The sequence below is a fragment of the Lissotriton vulgaris genome, chromosome 1_1 (assembly GCF_964263255.1).
Source record: "Lissotriton vulgaris chromosome 1_1, aLisVul1.2, whole genome shotgun sequence".
Lineage (NCBI taxonomy): Eukaryota > Metazoa > Chordata > Amphibia > Caudata > Salamandridae > Lissotriton > Lissotriton vulgaris.
The window spans coordinates 1,561,746,308-1,561,764,754 of NC_141685.1; the positions used below are offsets into that span (position 1 = coordinate 1,561,746,308).

The 18,447-nt window shown below is 49.7% G+C and overlaps 1 protein-coding gene across 4 annotated transcripts in view; it reads right to left on the reverse strand.

Annotated features, from left to right (window-relative positions):
• Positions 1-18,447, reverse strand: part of CPSF6 (cleavage and polyadenylation specific factor 6) — a 392,748-nt gene that overhangs the window by 123,707 nt on the left and 250,594 nt on the right. For all 4 annotated transcript variants that reach the window (XM_086918040.1, XM_086918046.1, XM_086918044.1 and 1 more), the window contains one exon: positions 7,368-7,521. In XM_086918040.1, coding sequence (XP_086774166.1) covers positions 7,368-7,521 — 154 coding nt within the window. The remainder of the gene's footprint in view (positions 1-7,367; positions 7,522-18,447) is intronic.

Here is an 18,447-nt window from a genome sequence, read left to right on the forward strand (position 1 = left end):
GTCTACCAGAGGCAACCCGTATCCAGAACCGGATCCAGTGGGGCCTTGCGGCGCCGAGATCGAAGCACCCGACGGCGCCGGGGCCGAAGCACACGACGGCGCCGAAGTATCTGGAACGCTTGGGCTCCCAGTCGGGCAGACGTAGGAGAGCGACCTCACGGCCATGAGGAAGGCTTCTATCTCCTCCGGCGTCGCGTTCTGCCCAGGGACCGGCGGGTATGGAGCAGATCGCCACGCCTGCGGCGGAGCCGCGTGGGGGGTGTCACCCGAACCCCTGGCCGCATTGCGCGAGCGTCGGGGGGAGTTAGAAGAGCGATGTCACCTCTTCAACTTCTTGTGCCTCTTACCTGAGGACTTGGAGCCAGACGAGTGGTGTCGACTCGCCGAGCTGTGATGACTCCGGCCCCGCAACCGGTCCCTCGACCTCCTTCCGTGCGAGGGCGGCGTCTAAGTACTCCGACGACGTCATCCCGTCGCCATCGACGGACGTGGAGCCGCAGATGACACCTACCGACGCGCAGGGGTACTGTTACGCGAAATTTTCCGGATCCAGTCTGACGCCTGGGGATATTCTAAGGTAAGGAATCTAATACTAACCTGTTTCGTTCTGATGTTTAGATTTCTTGTCTGGGGGAGGTGCATCACCAGATCTTTGTGAATTAGCACTTTAGCGAGCACTGGACACCACTAGAGAATCAAGAGGTAATTGTCCTTTGATAATCACAGGTCCCGATGGACAAGGTTTTTCTTTTCTGTCGATTCTGGGAGTAAAAAAACATGCTCACACAGGGTCTTTGAAAATATCATCTGCATGCCTCATCATGCCTTTCAGCATAGGGAGTGTTTGACTTGACCTGTGTGCGAACTCAAGTGCCTCAAATAAAAATATTTTCTAAGGACTCTTTATGTAAGGCCATCCCATGGTACTCTGCTGCTCTGGTAATCAGTTCTTGATAAGTCACATTATCATCTGATAGTGATGGCTTTGCAGTGTAAAGGTCTGGGTCAGTATCTAATGGATGGTTAATGGTGTAATCATTCTATGGGTCTACAGGCAAATTAGTGTCTTCTACCTTAATATCATCCCCTTCAAGTAGTGTATGTGAAGATCCCTGAGGTGTTGTGTGTAAGGGATCTTGAATTGGTAAATGTGGAGAAGATGGTGGTGGAAGTGATTGCGGGGCTGGTGGTCATTTATTTTTTCTTTTTCAGATGGATTTTAACTATAGGGTCCACTGAAGAAAGTTAGCGTTTGACTGGTATTTTGGCAGAAAGATGTCATATCACAATGGATATAAATCTTCTTCTGTTTAGGGTCCAATTTAGCCTTGAGAAAGTCTAAACTTGGTTCGGAGAGGCTGACCACTGATTTTGGTGCTGTAATAGATTTGCCTTTGGGAGGCAAAGGTTTCAACCCTGAAGCAGACTTGTCCTTGGAACCAGAGTACGGCGCCGAACCACTTCTGTCCTTCAAAACGGAGGGTTTCGGATCAGAAGATGTTTTTGGCCGGCTCAGTCCCGAGCCGGAAGGCTTGAGGATTTGTTTCAGTGCAGAGCCAAGAGGCGGGGCATGGGTAACTTTGTCTCGGTGCAGACCTTGGCCAGAAGGCAGGTGGTGCCATAGCTTTATGTTTTTCGGGAAGAGTTTTGGGGGGCAAGGGGTCTTTGTTACTCATGGCACCCTGTCCCGCAGGAATGTCTTCGAACTCCAAATCAATCTCGAGTTCAGAATCTAAGTCTGGTATGGAGGTGGCCTCCTCTTCTGCCGCTGACACTTCAAACTCTTCATGCTCTGAATCTTCGCACAAGATGTCCAGAGTGTTGAATGCTTTGGTGTTGCATTTCACGTCGTCGAACCGGACAATCACGTAGCGTTGTCTTAGACAGAAACGACTTACAGGCGTCGCAGTCTTCCTCCGTATGCTCCGGTGATAGGCACAACTTACAAACTTGATGTAGGTCAGTGAAAGAGTACTTGGCGCAGCACTGAGGACAGAATTGGAATGGAGTTTGTTCCATCGGCGGAAGGGTGGAACAACGCGAGTAGTCCAGAGGGTTGCCCTGATGTTTCAGACTGAAGATATAGAGTTTCCAGATCGATTCAATAACCGGAGAACAGGAAACACATTTGAGAACAATACTGTTGAGGGTAGAGTTGATTGCGCACAAGGAGAAACCGTAGAATGGGTTCGAACCGGAGAGCAGAAATACACGTCGGAACCAGATAGCATAAAAAAACAATCTAACGATAGAATCGATGCCCATGCGCACTATCACCAAAAGGAGGAGTCACCTTACCTAATGATTGGAAAGACATCTTTGAAGAAAAACAACTTGCCAACATCATGACCGAACACTAGATGGCAGCAGTATGCAAAGGAGGTGTATCTACAGCACACATGCTTTGAACATACCTTTTTAGGAAAACTCAAGTATGGCCTCATGTATTAGGTTAGTAAACTAATGAGGCGATGTCAATTCCTCTCAGAAATGTTGAGAAAGAATATGAATAAATCCATTTATCTGACTGAGTGCAGCTAAAGGAAGTCTATTCACACAATGTGTGGCCAGAGGTGAAGACTGTCCTTTGCTCTGAACTGCTGAATTTTAGATAGCTTATAATGATGGGAGTATGCTACTGTTGTGTAGGTTTACCACTGTACTACTCAAATTATATCTACACCAGGGGATTCCAAGTCCAGCAACTGGGATGATTCAAACATGTGAATATTGGAGAAATACCTGAACTAGGTCATTACAAATTTCACGGAGACAGATTTGTTATACTGTATCAAGCAGCAGGCTGTGGCAGACTGTATTAAATGACATTAAAAAATAATAATAATGGTTATCAGTGAAGTGACAATGCTGTAGGCAGCTGCCAAACTAAGATTGAAGGCAGCAGCTAATACGGCCTCTGTGATGTGACCAGGTTAAAAACTGAACTGGGCATGATCTACACCATTGCTGGTTTCCATTAAATAACATATCTGCTGGGCAACACAGTTCAAGAAGTAGGACTCCAACTGAAGAAAAAAGCAATATAAAATATTTCACCTGAAAAGCTGGGTAGAGAAAACGTTTGTTTGTAACCAGGGGAGTACCTACTTATTTTAATGCAGCAGAGACAATGATGAAAACATGGGGGTATTCAAGACAAAGAATGTAAGGGTGATTGGGGAGGGGAGGGGGAAGCTGTGAACCATATGGAAAGTGATTTGTAGCTTTTGATAAGGTATAACCGAAGGGTATAAAATCAAGCCACAGGGCAATATTTAAGTGTCCAACAAAGACGGCGCTGGATGAGTTCCAAAGCAATTTTATCACAGATAGAAGAAATCTTAGAAATAAACTATAAGTTCTTCACAAAATACTCGTGATGGATAGATTGTGAAGGTGTTAATTTCAGTAATTTCATAAAGAATTAACATCTGCAGAAGTGATTCTGTAAGAGGGTACAGATGCATATTAAAGGTTTTTTCCCCCCGAGAGTACAAGTAAAAAAAGAAGTAATAGAGCCTCGATTTGGGGTGATCCTTTTACAAGTCCTATTTAACATTTTCCTTGACAAGGACAAGATATAAGATAGTTGTATGGATCAGTGCGGATCTACGTAAACTTGTGGGTGATTTAGATAGAAGAAACTCCTCCCACTGGAGTGAGAAGAAAATCAAACAATGTTGACACACTTAATGGGTGGGTTCTGAATCCTCTGATTTAAAGAACAGTATTAAAGATTTTTTTTAAAATAAATTCTTGAATATTTTACCATTCTCACTAATCTGAAACGAGAAAATAATTTCAGTGTTAGTTTTTAATGTCCTTCTAGTTGTGTGCATGAATGTAAAGAGGGAATGCTTCCTTAGTTATTGATTAACATTTTGGAAAACATTTTGAAATAAGCAAACTCCATTTATTCTACCCATTTGAAGATGCAACCTTCATGTCTGGGAATACAAGCTATATAAACAACCACAAGTGCCCAGTATTACTGGTAGGAAGCAGAATAATTAACACTGCATAGCATGAAATAATTTTGAAAGGATATTAACTTTTGGGAGACTGAAAAGTACACTGAAATGCAATTTTAGGAGGCAATAAAGAAATGGATGGGCACAGTTTAAACAGGTTAAGGTCATCTATACATATAGTGAAATCAGTCAGCAGTGCCTCGGACAAAGTATGTTCTGCCTTCCGGTTGAAAAGAAAAGCTATATAATATTGTTTTTTAGATCCAATAAAATGTTTGAGATCACCGACCAGGAAAATATTCTAAATATATATAAAAAAAATCAATGTATTGTGCTGTAAAAACATTGTGCCACAAATATATTTGTATTGCAATAGTTGGTGCTGCATTTGCAGAAGGAACAAAGACAGCAAAGAAGGTTTGTTCCTCTGATTTACTTCATACACTGACGGTAGTCCATCTATCTGAATGTTATGACAATTTATGGCCCGTTCATACAGTTATTACAAATTATATCAAGCATATATTAAATACAAAAAGAACTTCACTGTTCAGTATCAGTGCAACTACTGAAGTGCAGTGTTTAAACTATCAATGTGGCAACACAAGTGTAGGAAGGTACATCCTGACTATGGTTGCCCCCAACTTTTTGCCCTGTGTTTTAGCTGGTTTTGGACATAGTCGACCTGGGACCCTGCCAATCAGGACCCCAGGCCTACTGCTCTCTCTTTAAAATGGATTCCATGTACCCTAGGTACATTTCCAATTGGTACTGGGCCACCCTATCAGACCCTGTAACTCAGGGCATGGGTGTACCCAGGGCTGCCAGGGGCTGCAGCATGTATTATGCCACCCCTGGCTGGCCTCCTAAATTTGACACAACTGGCTGCATGACAGCTGGGGCAAAGTCGTGTAATCACCCTTTGCTGTAGGTATAGTATACCTATACCTAACCCTAAAATGGACACACAGATTCCTATCAGTCACTCCTATGGCAGGCCTTGACAATCCTGAAGGCAGAGTGCTTGGAATCGTGTGAGATGGTGCTCTGGCACGAGCTGAGCCTGTCTGCAGCTTGCGGAATCAAGTCCTAATAGCTGTTCCATGATATCGCATACCATATACTCTTAAGTGCATTATAACCCTCGCGGTTAAATGCTAACTTTGGTATTGCTTTATCAAAACATGTCGAGTAAGGTGTCATACGAATTGGAATACTAACCCCTCGCCAATTCTGGCGACGGGGTTAGCATTCCACCCTTCTAGAGGGACACGACATGTATGTAACTGTGAACCCCGGTTAAAGTTAACTGAAGCCTCAGCTCCACAAAATGGATGCTGCCACCACAGACACGAGTCTGACCCCCTGCAGCTGGGAGTCCTTCCAGCGAGGGGAGCCTGGACAAAGGGTTTCCTGTCAGGGGCGGTGCTAGCACCGTCCCAGACATGGTTTTGTGTATCCTGGGTAGGCAGGGCTTTACAGGAAGGTGACTGCTGAGTGGCACCCCGGTGCTCACTACGCATAGGCCGGTCTGAACCAGTTCCAGGGGCACACCAGCCCCTGGCCTGGGGAAGTCCAGCATGGCTGAGGGGTGTAACCACCCCCCACCTAGTCCCACCCATAGGCAGGACCTAGTCACCGGGTCAGCCCCCTTTTTTAGTATAAAGATGGGAGCGGGCCCCCTGTTAAAATTAGATCATCTTTGGAATCAAGATACCACTTTCTTCGAAAGGACTTCACGATTTCTTCTTCAAGATTCTCCCTTGTGGCTAAGGAGTAGTCACCCTGCACCAAGCGGGCACCATCCTAAAGAGCACTGCGGTCTGCTGCAAGTCCTTCATCACGAATCCGACGACCCAGCTCGACGAGACCCGGCTTCCCTGGCACCTCTGACCTCTACTCACCTCTACAGCCAAGCTGAGAACCGTGAGTGCGACGAGACCTCAAGGGACCGACGATCGCCAAGACTGCACGACATCTTTACTGCAAGCCCACCATGTCCTCCACTGGTGAGTGCTTTGGGGTCCGAGAAGCCCCGACCCTGCGCAGCTCCAGCACCCAAGATCAGCCCCCCTGCATCTCCACGATCGGCGTGGGGCCCTTCTGCTGTTTGCTGTGCACCGCGTTGTTTGGCTACTAGCCGGCTGGCTTGTGGCCTTCTGAACGACGCCCAACGACTTCACGACTGCTGGTCTGGTTGCTCCAGGCTGGCCCTTGCTTCCTTGTTCAAGAGAGGCACCCCGGACCCTCCTGGTCCACTCCAGACGCCATTTTAGGTCCACCGCGTGGGCTTGAATTTGCCAAGGCTTTGTTGCCCAATCCTGGGTCCAGCGACGCCGACAGCTTCCATCTTCGTGGGACAGCTCGATCCTCCATCCTGGTCGCCGACAACGCCTCCTGGTCCGTGAGATCTTCGAGTCAAGCGTCACCCACTCACCTAGTCGAGGTGGCTACCATCCGGTGCCCTCCTGGTGCCCACTGACTACTGGCTAGTAGTCTCGAACTTGGTCCCCTCTGCTTTCAGGTGTCATCTATCTTCGAGATCCAGGCTTGGATCCAACTGAACTTTCTTCACTGGTCACCGGCCAGCATCTTTTCTTCCGGCTCCTGGTCCGTCTACGAGGATTCCCGACGTCTTTTCAGACCTATGCAGCTACAGCCCCTGGGCTAGGTAACTTCGGCATTTCGGTGCCCCAGCATAGCCTCACTATCCAAGGGTCAGAATCTACTTTCGTTTTCTCCCTACCAGGTCGGGTTCGCCCGAGAACACTAACTTTCTAATTCCTAGCTACCATAGACTTTTGTCCCGCATCTCGCGTGAGAGTGCACACACTGCACCCGAGTCCCCTAGGCCTCCTAGAAGTAATCTAACGATTCCCTAGTCAAGTCCTAGCGATCCCAAAAGCTATTAGTACTGTACTTACCTGCTAGTAATTTCGCATTCCACTTTCAGAGTATATGGTTTTCCGTGCCCCTCGGGCATTTGTATATACTGTGCTAACTTAAGTATTTTTGTAAGAGTTTTGGTTTGTGCTTAGTACCCTGTCCTCATAAAGAGTACAGGGCTGTTGTGATCTTTAAATAAATAACTGTTTATTTTCATAACACTTGTGTGGTGTCCTTTCACTTGGTATTCAAGGGGTATATGTGTGGTAAACAGCTGGCTTAACACGCCCTCTCGAGTCTTTAGCCTTAGACTGCTCGTATCCACGCTACTAGGATAGCTGGTCTATAAGGTTGACTTACAACCAATCATCAATAAGGGTTGCTGGACTGATACATAGTGTTCACTAGAATAGTGAGCACTGCATATCAGGCCACCTTCTCACAACAAGTACCACCATGTAGAGGGGAAATGAGGCATTTAAGGCCCAATGTTATAGAAAAAGCCATTACCTTGATCCTGAACCGTACGATTTGGATTCGATTCCATGAAGGCAGTCCTGTAGGGAGCTAATAAGTACTTTACAACGATCATCAGCAGATACTTTGGACTGCTTTATTAGCGAAATAGCTGTCACCAGAGTCTCAATAGCACTTCCATAGTCTCCTAGAGCAAAGGAAAAGTTTGTCAAAATTATTTTTTACTGAAAAACCAACAGATGCTTACTGATGCTCTAAATATATATATGTATATACATATACAAACAGATAGTAAACGATCAACTATATTGGACACCTACAATGACATCTTACAGAATAAGTTGCACAAACTGGACTGCTTTTCCGAACATCATTTTGTAAGGAATCAAATCATGTTGTGAAAGAAATGACTGACCTTTACCAACAGTGTTCCATCGTTTGTCTCTTTCTTAGCTAATAACATTCCAGCATTAAGTCAGCTCATTAAAGTAGCCTATTCTCTTTGGTGTTTGCGCTTTCTACTCTAGCTAATCAGGTGTATAGGCTTTAGCAACCAGCAAAATAAATAATAGTCAGCTTCTAAATGAAAGATTTGTCTTAAGATTTTAGCAAATACATCCAGTTGCTGCATACGTTACCTTGCAAATATCTTCTCAATTTGCTCTCAATTCAGTTTACCCTTGATGCATTACCTTGGTTTCCCTGGTGAGTGACCCGCCCCCTATATTGCATTTGTTAAACACTCCCAAATGTGCAAAGCGTCTGAGTATGGGTCTTGCAATAGCTTCAAAGGCTTGCCGCCTTTGTGAGCTTCCCCAGGCCACTTGGTGCTTTCAGCAACTGGTCCCCACTGGTTCTGATCCCCACTTTTGGCGGTAGTACCAGCAGGAAAAACAGGTGAGATAGAGATGTGTGCCCACCTCTGCCATCTCCACTCCTCAGGTGAGGGAGGCGAGGTGAAGCACAACTCCCAGTTACCGCCATCTTGCAGATGGGGGACACAGCCAACCAGGGGCAGGCTCATGACCCCCCCTCTACTGGCATAATAGGGGGTGTACCCACCCAAGGGAAGGGACACATTGGTCCCTGCCTTTTACCTACCTCTAACACATAAATCTAGCATTTAGGGGCACCCCTGAACCTTGTTTCCTCAGACAAGAGGAATGTTGGACCTGTCAGCCTTAGGGTGGTCTTCCCCTACCTTTTTGCACTTGCGCCTCCCATTTTCACTGTACCTTTTTGTTGGACTTAGGACTCTGGGCGCCTCACCACTGCTAAACAGTGCTAAGGTGCAGGTGCTCTCCCCTAAAACCATATGACGCTAGCATATCTGCCACATGCCCCTGCTACCACAGTAAGGCTTAATCCTCAATAGGCTAACACTGGGAGCACCCCTTATGAGATAATTTCTAACAGGGACCTAATAAGCCTGCCATGTTTAGTCTTGTTAGACTCGGGGCGGGGAACCCTTTCCAATGATATATTGTGTTTGGGCACTACTACGCTAGGGATCCCACTTTTAGAAAGTGGACCTTTTCCTGCCTACACTTAGATTGGGCACTGCAGACTCTGCCCCCCCCCCCCCTCCTCCCCTCCTGTCTGCATACGGATAGTTGCCTGGCTTGGGAGGTGGGAGTGGTGATTCACACCTTCTCCACTGGGATGGGCTGTGTTGGGCTGCCCACTGTGGAGAAGTGTGGCTCACTGGTCAGAGGAGGCATACCCTGAAGCAGAGGTCAGACCCAGGACCAGGGTTCAATTCCCGACACGGCAGGGTCCTGAGCCCAATTGTCCACGGACTTGATAATTCTCGCTTCGGTGCCTGCTCGAATCACGGGCTCATACTCTGCAACTCCGGGCAATAGCTTGCTTAATCTCCACAATGGCCCCTGCGGCGGGATGCCTGGCTTTCACCTTGGGGATACCCAGTACGGGTTATCTCACAGGGAAAAGCCAGGACGGGTTCCCAATGCAAGCGCCGAGATGCCCTAGGGTAAGTCGACCGCTATATAAGAACACACATACATACATACATACATTGTAGCTTAAACGGCCTGTCTCTTGTCACTGTGACAGCCAGGTAAGGGAAGGCAGGGAAACATACCAGAACTCCATGGACTCTTCCAGAAGCCCCTGCCCCCAGACCCTTCCAGAGACTTCTACCACTTTCTAGCCCCTAGACTGAAAGATATATAAGGGAGGGTCCTGGCCTCACTTCTTTGTTACACTGCTGGACTACGGGGAACCTCTTCGGGAGTGAGGACTGCTGCGCCAGGAAGGATTGCCATTTGGAAGGAGGCTGACTGCTCCAAGGAACTGCTGCCCCCATTTACTGAGCTGCCCAACTGCCTGTTGATCCTGTGCTGCAAGAGGAGACTGAAGAAACATCTCCAGAGTGCCTCCACAGCATTCATACGAACTGCCGGGAGTCAACAATCTTTTTAAGACTGCCTCTGTCAAACTCATAAGGACAACGTCTTTTTAAACTGGAGAGAAACAGGGAGAGGGACCCTTGAGGGCAACAAAGTTGTATTCCCCCTATCTACTGACTGCACTGCGTGGCGCTGCAGGGGGAGTTGAAGCGCTGGGTGTGAAGCTGCTTATATCACCCCAAAACCACCGCCGCCGCTCAGGACCTGAAGGCGCTGCAGTGAAGCGCTGCGGAAGAAAGAGCGCTGCATGCCTGTAATCACCGCTGCTGGCACGGGTGGCTCGCTCCCCAGGTGATCAAAGGAGCGGGTGCACGGGAGTCACCCTTTCACTGTTGGATCACTGCCTGTGACCGGACTGCGCTGTGAAGCGCTGTGGCCGAAGAGTGCTGTGACCGGAAAGCGCCGATTTCCCCCAAGATCACGGCTGCAGGCCCGGGCAATCCTACGGCCTCATTAACTTCAACTTTGCTAGCCCAGAAATCCCCGACGCCGGCCCGGGGAACCGGGGCTGGCACCGAAGGGAACCCCCAGTGACATCAGGAGGATATTGGGCTGGGGTTGGTGCTGGCAGGAGGCGTCGCCTAGCGACCAGGACTCCACAGCGAGGCGGCATTGCCAACTGGAGAGAAACTGCAAGCGCACCCGGGAAGGCTGGCCAGCCCTCCGTGCACCGTCGCAAGAAGTTCCAGTGTCCAGGGAAGCTTTGAGTCAGCGCCCCGGCCTCAGGCAGTGAGTAAGGTGAGCAGGTGTGTGGGGAGAGTTGACCAGGGCGGGCTGTGGGGACTGCCCTCCTCGGGAGCGCGAATGATAAGAGACTGCACCGATGGTAATCAGGACACCCCTCACAGCCTAATCCTAGCACTTTGCACATGCACAGGGCATCGTGTCTTAATCCTACCCCCCTGCAAGAGTCCTACTGCCAGCACCAGGGACAGCCGTGGTTGAATCACGGGCAGACTGGGGACTTCGTGATCACATAGCGGGCCCGCCGGGGACTATTGGACATTGCCCTGCAAGATAAAACACTGCCTGCCTTAATCCAGAGACTGCTCCACCCCGTGTTTCCTGCCTGAACCGGGTAGTCTGTCCAGCCCTAACCTCCTTTTGCTCCTGCCTACAAAGTACTGTCCCATCCAAAGTGGAAAAGACTTGCGGGTGCAGCGAGCAGTGCACAACTGACTGCGTTCTAGGGATGGTCTTGCCCTAATGATGGTTAACTGGAAGTCAGACCCCACTAGGAACTGCGTATCAAACACCCCAGTGGGCATGTGACTGACGCCTGTGGATTATAGATGGTGCATTCTTACTAGTTTTGAACCTTACACAATTTCTAGTCCAAGATAATGAATATGCTACTTACTAGTATGCATCTGTTCTTGGCATGTAGGGCTGCTAACATTCATATCTTTGCATTAGATCGCCACCTAGTGTTGGGTCCGGATGATCGCACATTGTTGTCCTGGAAGAGTCTTCGAAGTATCCTGAGATGGGTGGCTCCTCCCCTGGACTACAGTGCGCATGGGCATCGGCTCCATCCCCAGATTGTTTTTCGCCATTGTGGCAAAGGATGGAGTGAAAAGTGTAAAGGATGTCCATGCTAATGATTGAATACAATAGTATATCTGCAGCTGCGACAGGCACCGGGGAGGAGGGTGGGCGATATGAATGTTAGCAGCCCTACATGCCAAGAACAGATGCATACTAGTAAGTAGCATATTCAGTTCGAGGCATGTGGGCTGCTAAATTCATATCTTTGCATAGAATACATAGCAGTCCCTCCATCAGCGGCGGGTGCCCGTGCCAGCTGCAGAAACCTGAAAAAGTGTCTTGAGAACAGCCTGCCCTACAGCCGCTTGCTGTTTGGAATGTACATCAACACAGTAGTGTTTTGTAAAGGTATGTGGTGTAACCCACGTGGCTGCTCTGCAAATGTCCTCTAGAGGAATGTTTCCAAGGAAAGCCATGGATGCCCCCAACTTGCGTGTGGAGTGTGCCTTTGGGGGTATTGTTAAAGTGCGCTTGGCTTTATGATAACAGATTTGAATGCACTTAACAATCCATCTGGCTATTCCTGCTTTGGAAATTGGGTTGCCCTTGTGTTGTGGTGAGAAGGCAACAAAGAGTTGTTTTGTCTTCCTAAAGTGTTGTGTCCTGTCTATGTAGTACATCAATGCCCTCCGTACGTCTAACGTATGGAGCATCCTTTCCGCCACTGTTTGTGGGTTCTGGAAGAATGCAGGCAAATCGATAGTTTGGTTGAGATGAAAATGTGACACCACCTTTGGAAGGAATTTGGGGTTAGTGCGTAGTACTACCCTATTTGGATGAATTTGGATGAATGGCTCTTGTATCGTGAGTGCTTGCAACTCACTTACTCGTCTTAGTGACGTAATGGCAATTAGGAAAGCAACTTTCCACGTTAGGAATTGCAGTTCGCACGAGTGCATTGGCTCAAACGGTGGTCCCATCAGTCTTGTGAGGACCACATTGAGGTTCCACACGGGAGCTGGCGGTGTTCTTGGGGGAATGACTCGCTTCAGGCCTTCCAGAAACGCTTTAATGGCCGGCACCCTGAAGACTGAGAGATGCTGCCTATTTTGAAGGTAAGCTGCGATGGCGGATAGATGTATCCGAATAGAAGTGAACGCTAGTTTGCACTTATAAAGGTGTAACAGATAGCAAATGATGTTAGGGATAGATGCATCTAGCGGGTTTATGTCATTGTCTGCACAGTAAATGACAAAACGCTTCCATTTTGCGGCATAGCATGCTCTGGTTGACGGCTTCCTCGCCTCCTTGATGATGTTCATGCATTCAGGAGGTAGGTTTAGGTACCCAAACTCTAAGACTTCAGGAGCCAGATCGCTAGGTTGAGCTGTTGCGGATCTGGATGCTGAATTTCTCCATGGTTCTGCGTCAGAAGTCTGGGCGTGAGGCGCAGTCTTTGATGCGGGACCACTGAGAGTTCGAGGAACGTGGTGTACCATGCTTGGCGCGCCCACGTTGGAGCAACTAGGATGAGTGTCATGGAGTGTTGCCGTAGTTTCCTCGCCACCAGTGGTATCAGGGGTGTCGGGGGAAAAGCGTAAGCAAATTTGCCTGACCAGTTCATCCATATCGCATTGCCCTGCGATTGGGGGTGTGGGAACCTGGCGGCGAAGCTTTGGCATTTTGCGTTCTCCCTTGTGGCGAACAGGTCTATGTCTGGACGCCCCCACCTTTGGAAGTACGGCTGGAGTACCGATGGATGTATCTCCCACTCGTGCATTTGATGACTGTATCTGCTGAGCAGATCCGCCATCTGATTGTCCTTCCCCGGGAGGTGTTCTGCCATGAGGAAGATGTTCCTCTGAATGGCCCACTTCCACATGCTCTGAGCCAGGTGAGACAGCTGTGGTGAGTGGGTGCCCCCCTGCTTTTGGATGTAGTACATCGCGGTCATGTTGTCCGTCCGGACTAACACCACTTTGTTGCACAGATGTACAATGAAGGACTTGAGTGCCATGAAGATCGCCATCAGTTCTAGATAGTTGATGTGCATCTTCTGTTGCTGCGTCGTCCATAGTCCCTGCACTGTGTAAGTGAGCAGGTGTGCTCCCCATCCCTGGAGAGATGCGTCCGTCGTCAGGATAACTTGTGGCACTGGCTCCTGGAACAGTCGGCCCTTGCAAAGGTTGTGTGGAGTCCACCAATGCAGAGAGTTGTATGCCCGACTGGTAACCAACACTAGGTCTGTTAATTGTCCCTGAGCCTGTGTCCACTGATTTGCTAAGCACTCCTGGAGCGGGCGCATATGCAACCGTGCGTGAGGGACTATGAAGATGCAGGAGGCCATCATGCCTATCAACTGCATGAACACTCTTGCTGGAAGTGAGTGTCCCGGTCTGAACTTCTGGATTAAAGACTGTATGCCGTCTATCCTGACCTGGTTTGGTTGTGCCGAGGCTGTCAGGGTATTGATTGTTGCACCCAGAAACTGCCGGACGTGTGCCGGCTGAAGGTGTGACTTTGGGTAATTCAACGAGAAACCCAGGTCGTGAAGGAGGTGAATGGTAGTCGACATGTCCGCGGCGCACTGCTGTTCCGACCTGGCTTGAACGAGCCAGTCGTCGAGGTAGGGATAGACATGGATGTTCTGCCTCCTGAGGTGCGCTGCTACTGTCGCCAGACACTTGGTAAACACCCTTGGGGCAGTTGTGACTCCGAAGGGTAGGACTTTGAACTGATAATGCGTGCCCTGGATAGTAAACCTGAGGTACTTTCTGTGGGACGGATGTAGCGGAATGTGGAAATAAGCATCCTTGAGATCTAAGGTTGCTAAGAAGTCTCCTTTGTTTAACATAGGAAGAATCTGTTGCAGTGTAAGCATGTGGAAATGCTCTGACAGTATGTACAGATTGAGGGGACGGAGATCCAGAATTGGTCTGAGAGATCCGTCCTTCTTTGGAATGAGGAAGTACAGGGAATAAACCCCTGTGCCTTCCTCCCCCACTGGCACGAGCTCGATTGCCCCTTTTTGCAGCATCACCAACACTTCTTGCTGCAATAAGTGCAAGTGCTCTGCGGACATAGGTCTTTGCCTTGGTGGAATGTTGGGTGGAGTGGACTTTAACTCTAGACAATAACCGTACTGGATAAGCTGTCGCACCCACCTGTCTGTGGTGATGTTGATCCAGACGGGCAGGAACTGCTGTATTCTCCCCCCGACAGGTGTTAAATGGTCGGGGGGCAGTGACAGAGAGTCACTGGTTGCTCGGGGCAGAGGAGCGTGAATTGTTGCCTCCTTTGCCACGTCCTTTGTTGCTGTTTCCCCTGTAGCCCCTCTTGTTTTGTTTGGGGTACGAGGACTGTGCTCCACCTCTAGGGAACTGTGACTGTTGACCCATCTGACCTCTGGTGACTCCACGTGCACCTGAGCGACGAAAATTATTGCCACGAAACTGCTGAGATTGTAGGGCCCCCATCGATTTAGCGGTTTCAGTGTCCTTTTTAATCTTTTCCAGGGTGGTGTCAACATCTGGACCAAACAGTCTATCAGGATTGACTGGTTGATTAAGTATGGTTGTTTGAATGTCAGGTTTGAACCCCGATATGCGGAGCCAAGCCTGTCTTCTGAGCATGACACTGGTGTTAATGGCCCTAGCGGCTGTGTCCGCGACATCAAGTGCGCACTTTATGGCCGCGTTGGAAATCAGTTGTCCTTCTTGTATAATCATTTTGGTGCCCTCTTGAAACTGCGGAGGCAGGTGTTCTACAATCTGCTCTAGTGTGTCGTAATGTGATCTATCATACCGTGCCAGTAGTGCCTGTGTATTTGCAATACGCCAAAAATTGGCAGCCTGTGCAGCCACTCTTTTGCCTCCTGCCTCTAGCACTTTGGACTCCTTATCCGGGGGAGGAGCTTCACCCGTTGTTTGGGAGTTGGCCCTCTTGCGTGCGTTTGCTACCACCAAGGAGTCAAGGGGCAATTGTCCTCGAATGTATGCAGGGTCTGCAGGCGCTGGTCTGTACTTTTTTTCAATACGTGGGTTGACCACCCTCGCCCTGGTAGGCTCTTTAAAGATGTCCGCAGCATGCTTGAGGACCCCTTTGAGCATAGGCAGGGTCTTTACATTTCTTTCCGAAACTGAAAATGTGTCGAATAGAAAGTCCTCCTCAACTGGGTCAGCATGCATGTCCACATCATGATTAGCAGCTGCCCTCTCAATGAGTGCATGAAAACCAGCAGAATCCTCTGTAGGGGATGCACGTGTACTGAAAGTCTGTGGGTCTTGCCCCACATCTTGGGTGCCTTGGTCCCCAATGCCATAATAAGAATCTGGCTGTGCATCAGGTTCATTGACTGGGAACGTGTATTGTTCATCTTCAGCATAGCCCTCGCTTTCAGAGTGGTCTGGAGACGGTGTTGGGCTCCTTCCCAGAGGAGGCTGGATAGGTTCCATGAGGCCTGAGGCGTCCTGTGGAAACTTTTTCTTTTTTAGGGGAATGACGTAGGATTCCACCGGCTGCGAAGTGATCTTCCTTTTATAAAGGGTCAACTTCCCCGTGTCCGCGTCTATGAAACACTCTGAATCCTCTTCAGGGTCGAGCAGTTGACCCGAAGATGTCCCTGCCGTAGAAGATTCCGACTTCTTTGGCGTCGATTTCGTGGAAAAGGCCTTCGGCACCACTTTTGGCGGTAGAAGGAAGAGGAGCTTACTTGCCGGTTTGACCGGGACGTCTGCCGCCTTCTGCGTCGATGGCGTAGGCGTCGACGAAGAAAAAACCTTGTCTTTAATCCTCTGTAGTGAAGCAGCCACGAGAGATGCGTCGGTGACCGATGTCTTTGGCACCGACGAGGTGGTCCTGCCTTCGGATGCGACGTTCCGTTGGTCTTTTGGAGGGATGGACGGCCCCGAGTCCCTGGAGCGATGCGCAGATGTCCCCGTCGGAGCCGGGGCTGTGTCCGTTGTCTTGGCAGGCTTGCTTGTCTTGTGCGTGCCACCCTTCTTAGAGGATTTCTCCTCCGGCGCCGATTTCGACCCTGTGGAATCGCCGTGTCTCTTCGACTTCTGCGGACCGGAGGTCGACGGAGTCGATGAGGTCGCCGGTTTATTTGTTTTTGCCGTTGCGACCGCCATCTTAGGGACGATTGAGTCCGTAACTTTCGGTTTCGGTTTCGGGTCGGCCATTTTAGGTGTAGTCGAGACCGTTACTTTCAGTTTCGGTTTCGAAACCATCGGCGCAGCAAGTATGTCCGTGGCCGGGCCGACAGGCGGGGCCGTGGCTTGCGCTACAGGGTCTTGGGTAAGGCCGACAGGCGATCCCGCGACCCTTTCCTGATGTTCATCAACTTCGGGGCATAGCTCGTCCCCTGAGCTATCTTCCTCGGCCCCATAAACCATAACGTCGTCCCCTACCTCGTCGACGTATTCAAGGCCTTGACCCACGACTCCGTCGTCGTCATATTCCGGATCAGCCTCGACCTCCGTCTCAGGCGGGGAGATTTGAAGATGATGGCTCTGGTCCTCCTCTTCTTGATCGCCGAAGATGTTATCTGGATCCGGGGCCGTCTGTTTGGCCACGAGGCGCACTGCGCGCCGAATCGCAAGAGTTTTCTTCGACCTGAACTTCGCACAGGCCCGGCAACTTCCTTCGTCATGGTCTGGCGAAAGGCACTTATTACAGACCGGGTGTACGTCTATATGTGGGTATTTGGACCCACAGAGCGGGCAGAGTTTAAACGGACTCCGCTCCATGCTGGGAACTTAGTCGAGTCGCGATGAGAAGGCCTCGATGTCCGAAGAGTAGTAGAACTCCGGTGATTCCGGCTCCGAGAGACGGAAGAACTCGAGACCGTACGCAAACAATACCGACGTAAAGAACCCAAAGCCTTTTGGCCGTAAAAAAAGATGTTTAATCGGTTCCGACGGAGAGACGTCGAGACCGCATCCGAACCCAATGGCGGAAAAAAACAATCTGGGGATGGAGCCGATGCCCATGCGCACTGTAGTCCAGGGGAGGAGCCACCCATCTCAGGATACTTCGAAGACTCTTCCAGGACAACAATGTGCGATCATCCGGACCCAACACTAGGTGGCGATCTAATGCAAAGATATGAATTTAGCAGCCCACATGCCTCGAACCTTTACTTCCTTTATCTGTAACTGGATTTATCTGCTTTTGGATCTTGCACAGTTCTTAGATAAAGAATTTGTTTTTACATAAAACCGGTGTGGTGCCCCTTTTGTGAGTACTTTTACTACGTTACTGTTGGTGTGTGTTGCACAAATACTTTACACATTGCCTCAGAAGTTCCGCCTTCCTGCTCTGCGCCAAGCTACCCTGTCGGAAGCGTTGGTCCCTTTTTGGACAAGGGTACATACCCCGGACAACTAGAGACCCCGGTTCTAACAAGGAAACTACAAGAAGAAGGACCGAACAGCCGTGCAGCAGCTAACAAGAGGAACACATCCACTGACTTGGCCCCAGCCATGCCGGCCTGTCTCCCCCCTCGAACCTGTGAAATCCCGGTGTGCCCTGCAGCCAGCAACCCTGAAAAACACCAGAGGACCAGTCTGCCTTCAACTCCAAAGACTTTGTCTCGTGTGAACACCGGATTTGTTCATCTGCAACCTCTGGCTCTGTCCGGACACGTCAAATCCGCCCCACTCTGCACCTGCAGTCCACGCCAAGAGCGGGCAAACACCAAGAGGTGGTCACCCCAGCGATCCTGACCAGAGATCAGGCGACTCCTGACCTGGCTTAAGCCTCAAGCTGACACCAGCAGCCTAAATCCAGAAGGTCCCCCCAACCGCGACCAGGAGCTGGTAAGAAGATCCGACCCCAAAAGGCACCCCTGCACCAGACGCCCCACGGCCTCGTCTGCCCAAACAGACTGTGCCTAACCAACCCCTAAATTCCCAACTTACCTCTCGAAGTGGTAGTTGCACCCAGAAGACCTTCGTCCCAAGCTTGAAGAGCCTTTGTAAATCGGAGGTTCCTTATTGAAAACAGGGCGCCAGACGTCAAACCAGCACCCTTCACCCAGCCACCCTAGTGACGCTGATGGTGCACCGTTGGTGCTACTTTGTTTCCCCATTTGCCCTGAGCTAAAGTCCAGGAGCTATGCTCCCACAGTCAAGTAGCCTGCTCACCAGCAGCCACCAACCGTAGGCCCCCTATCCCCCCACTGGATAATA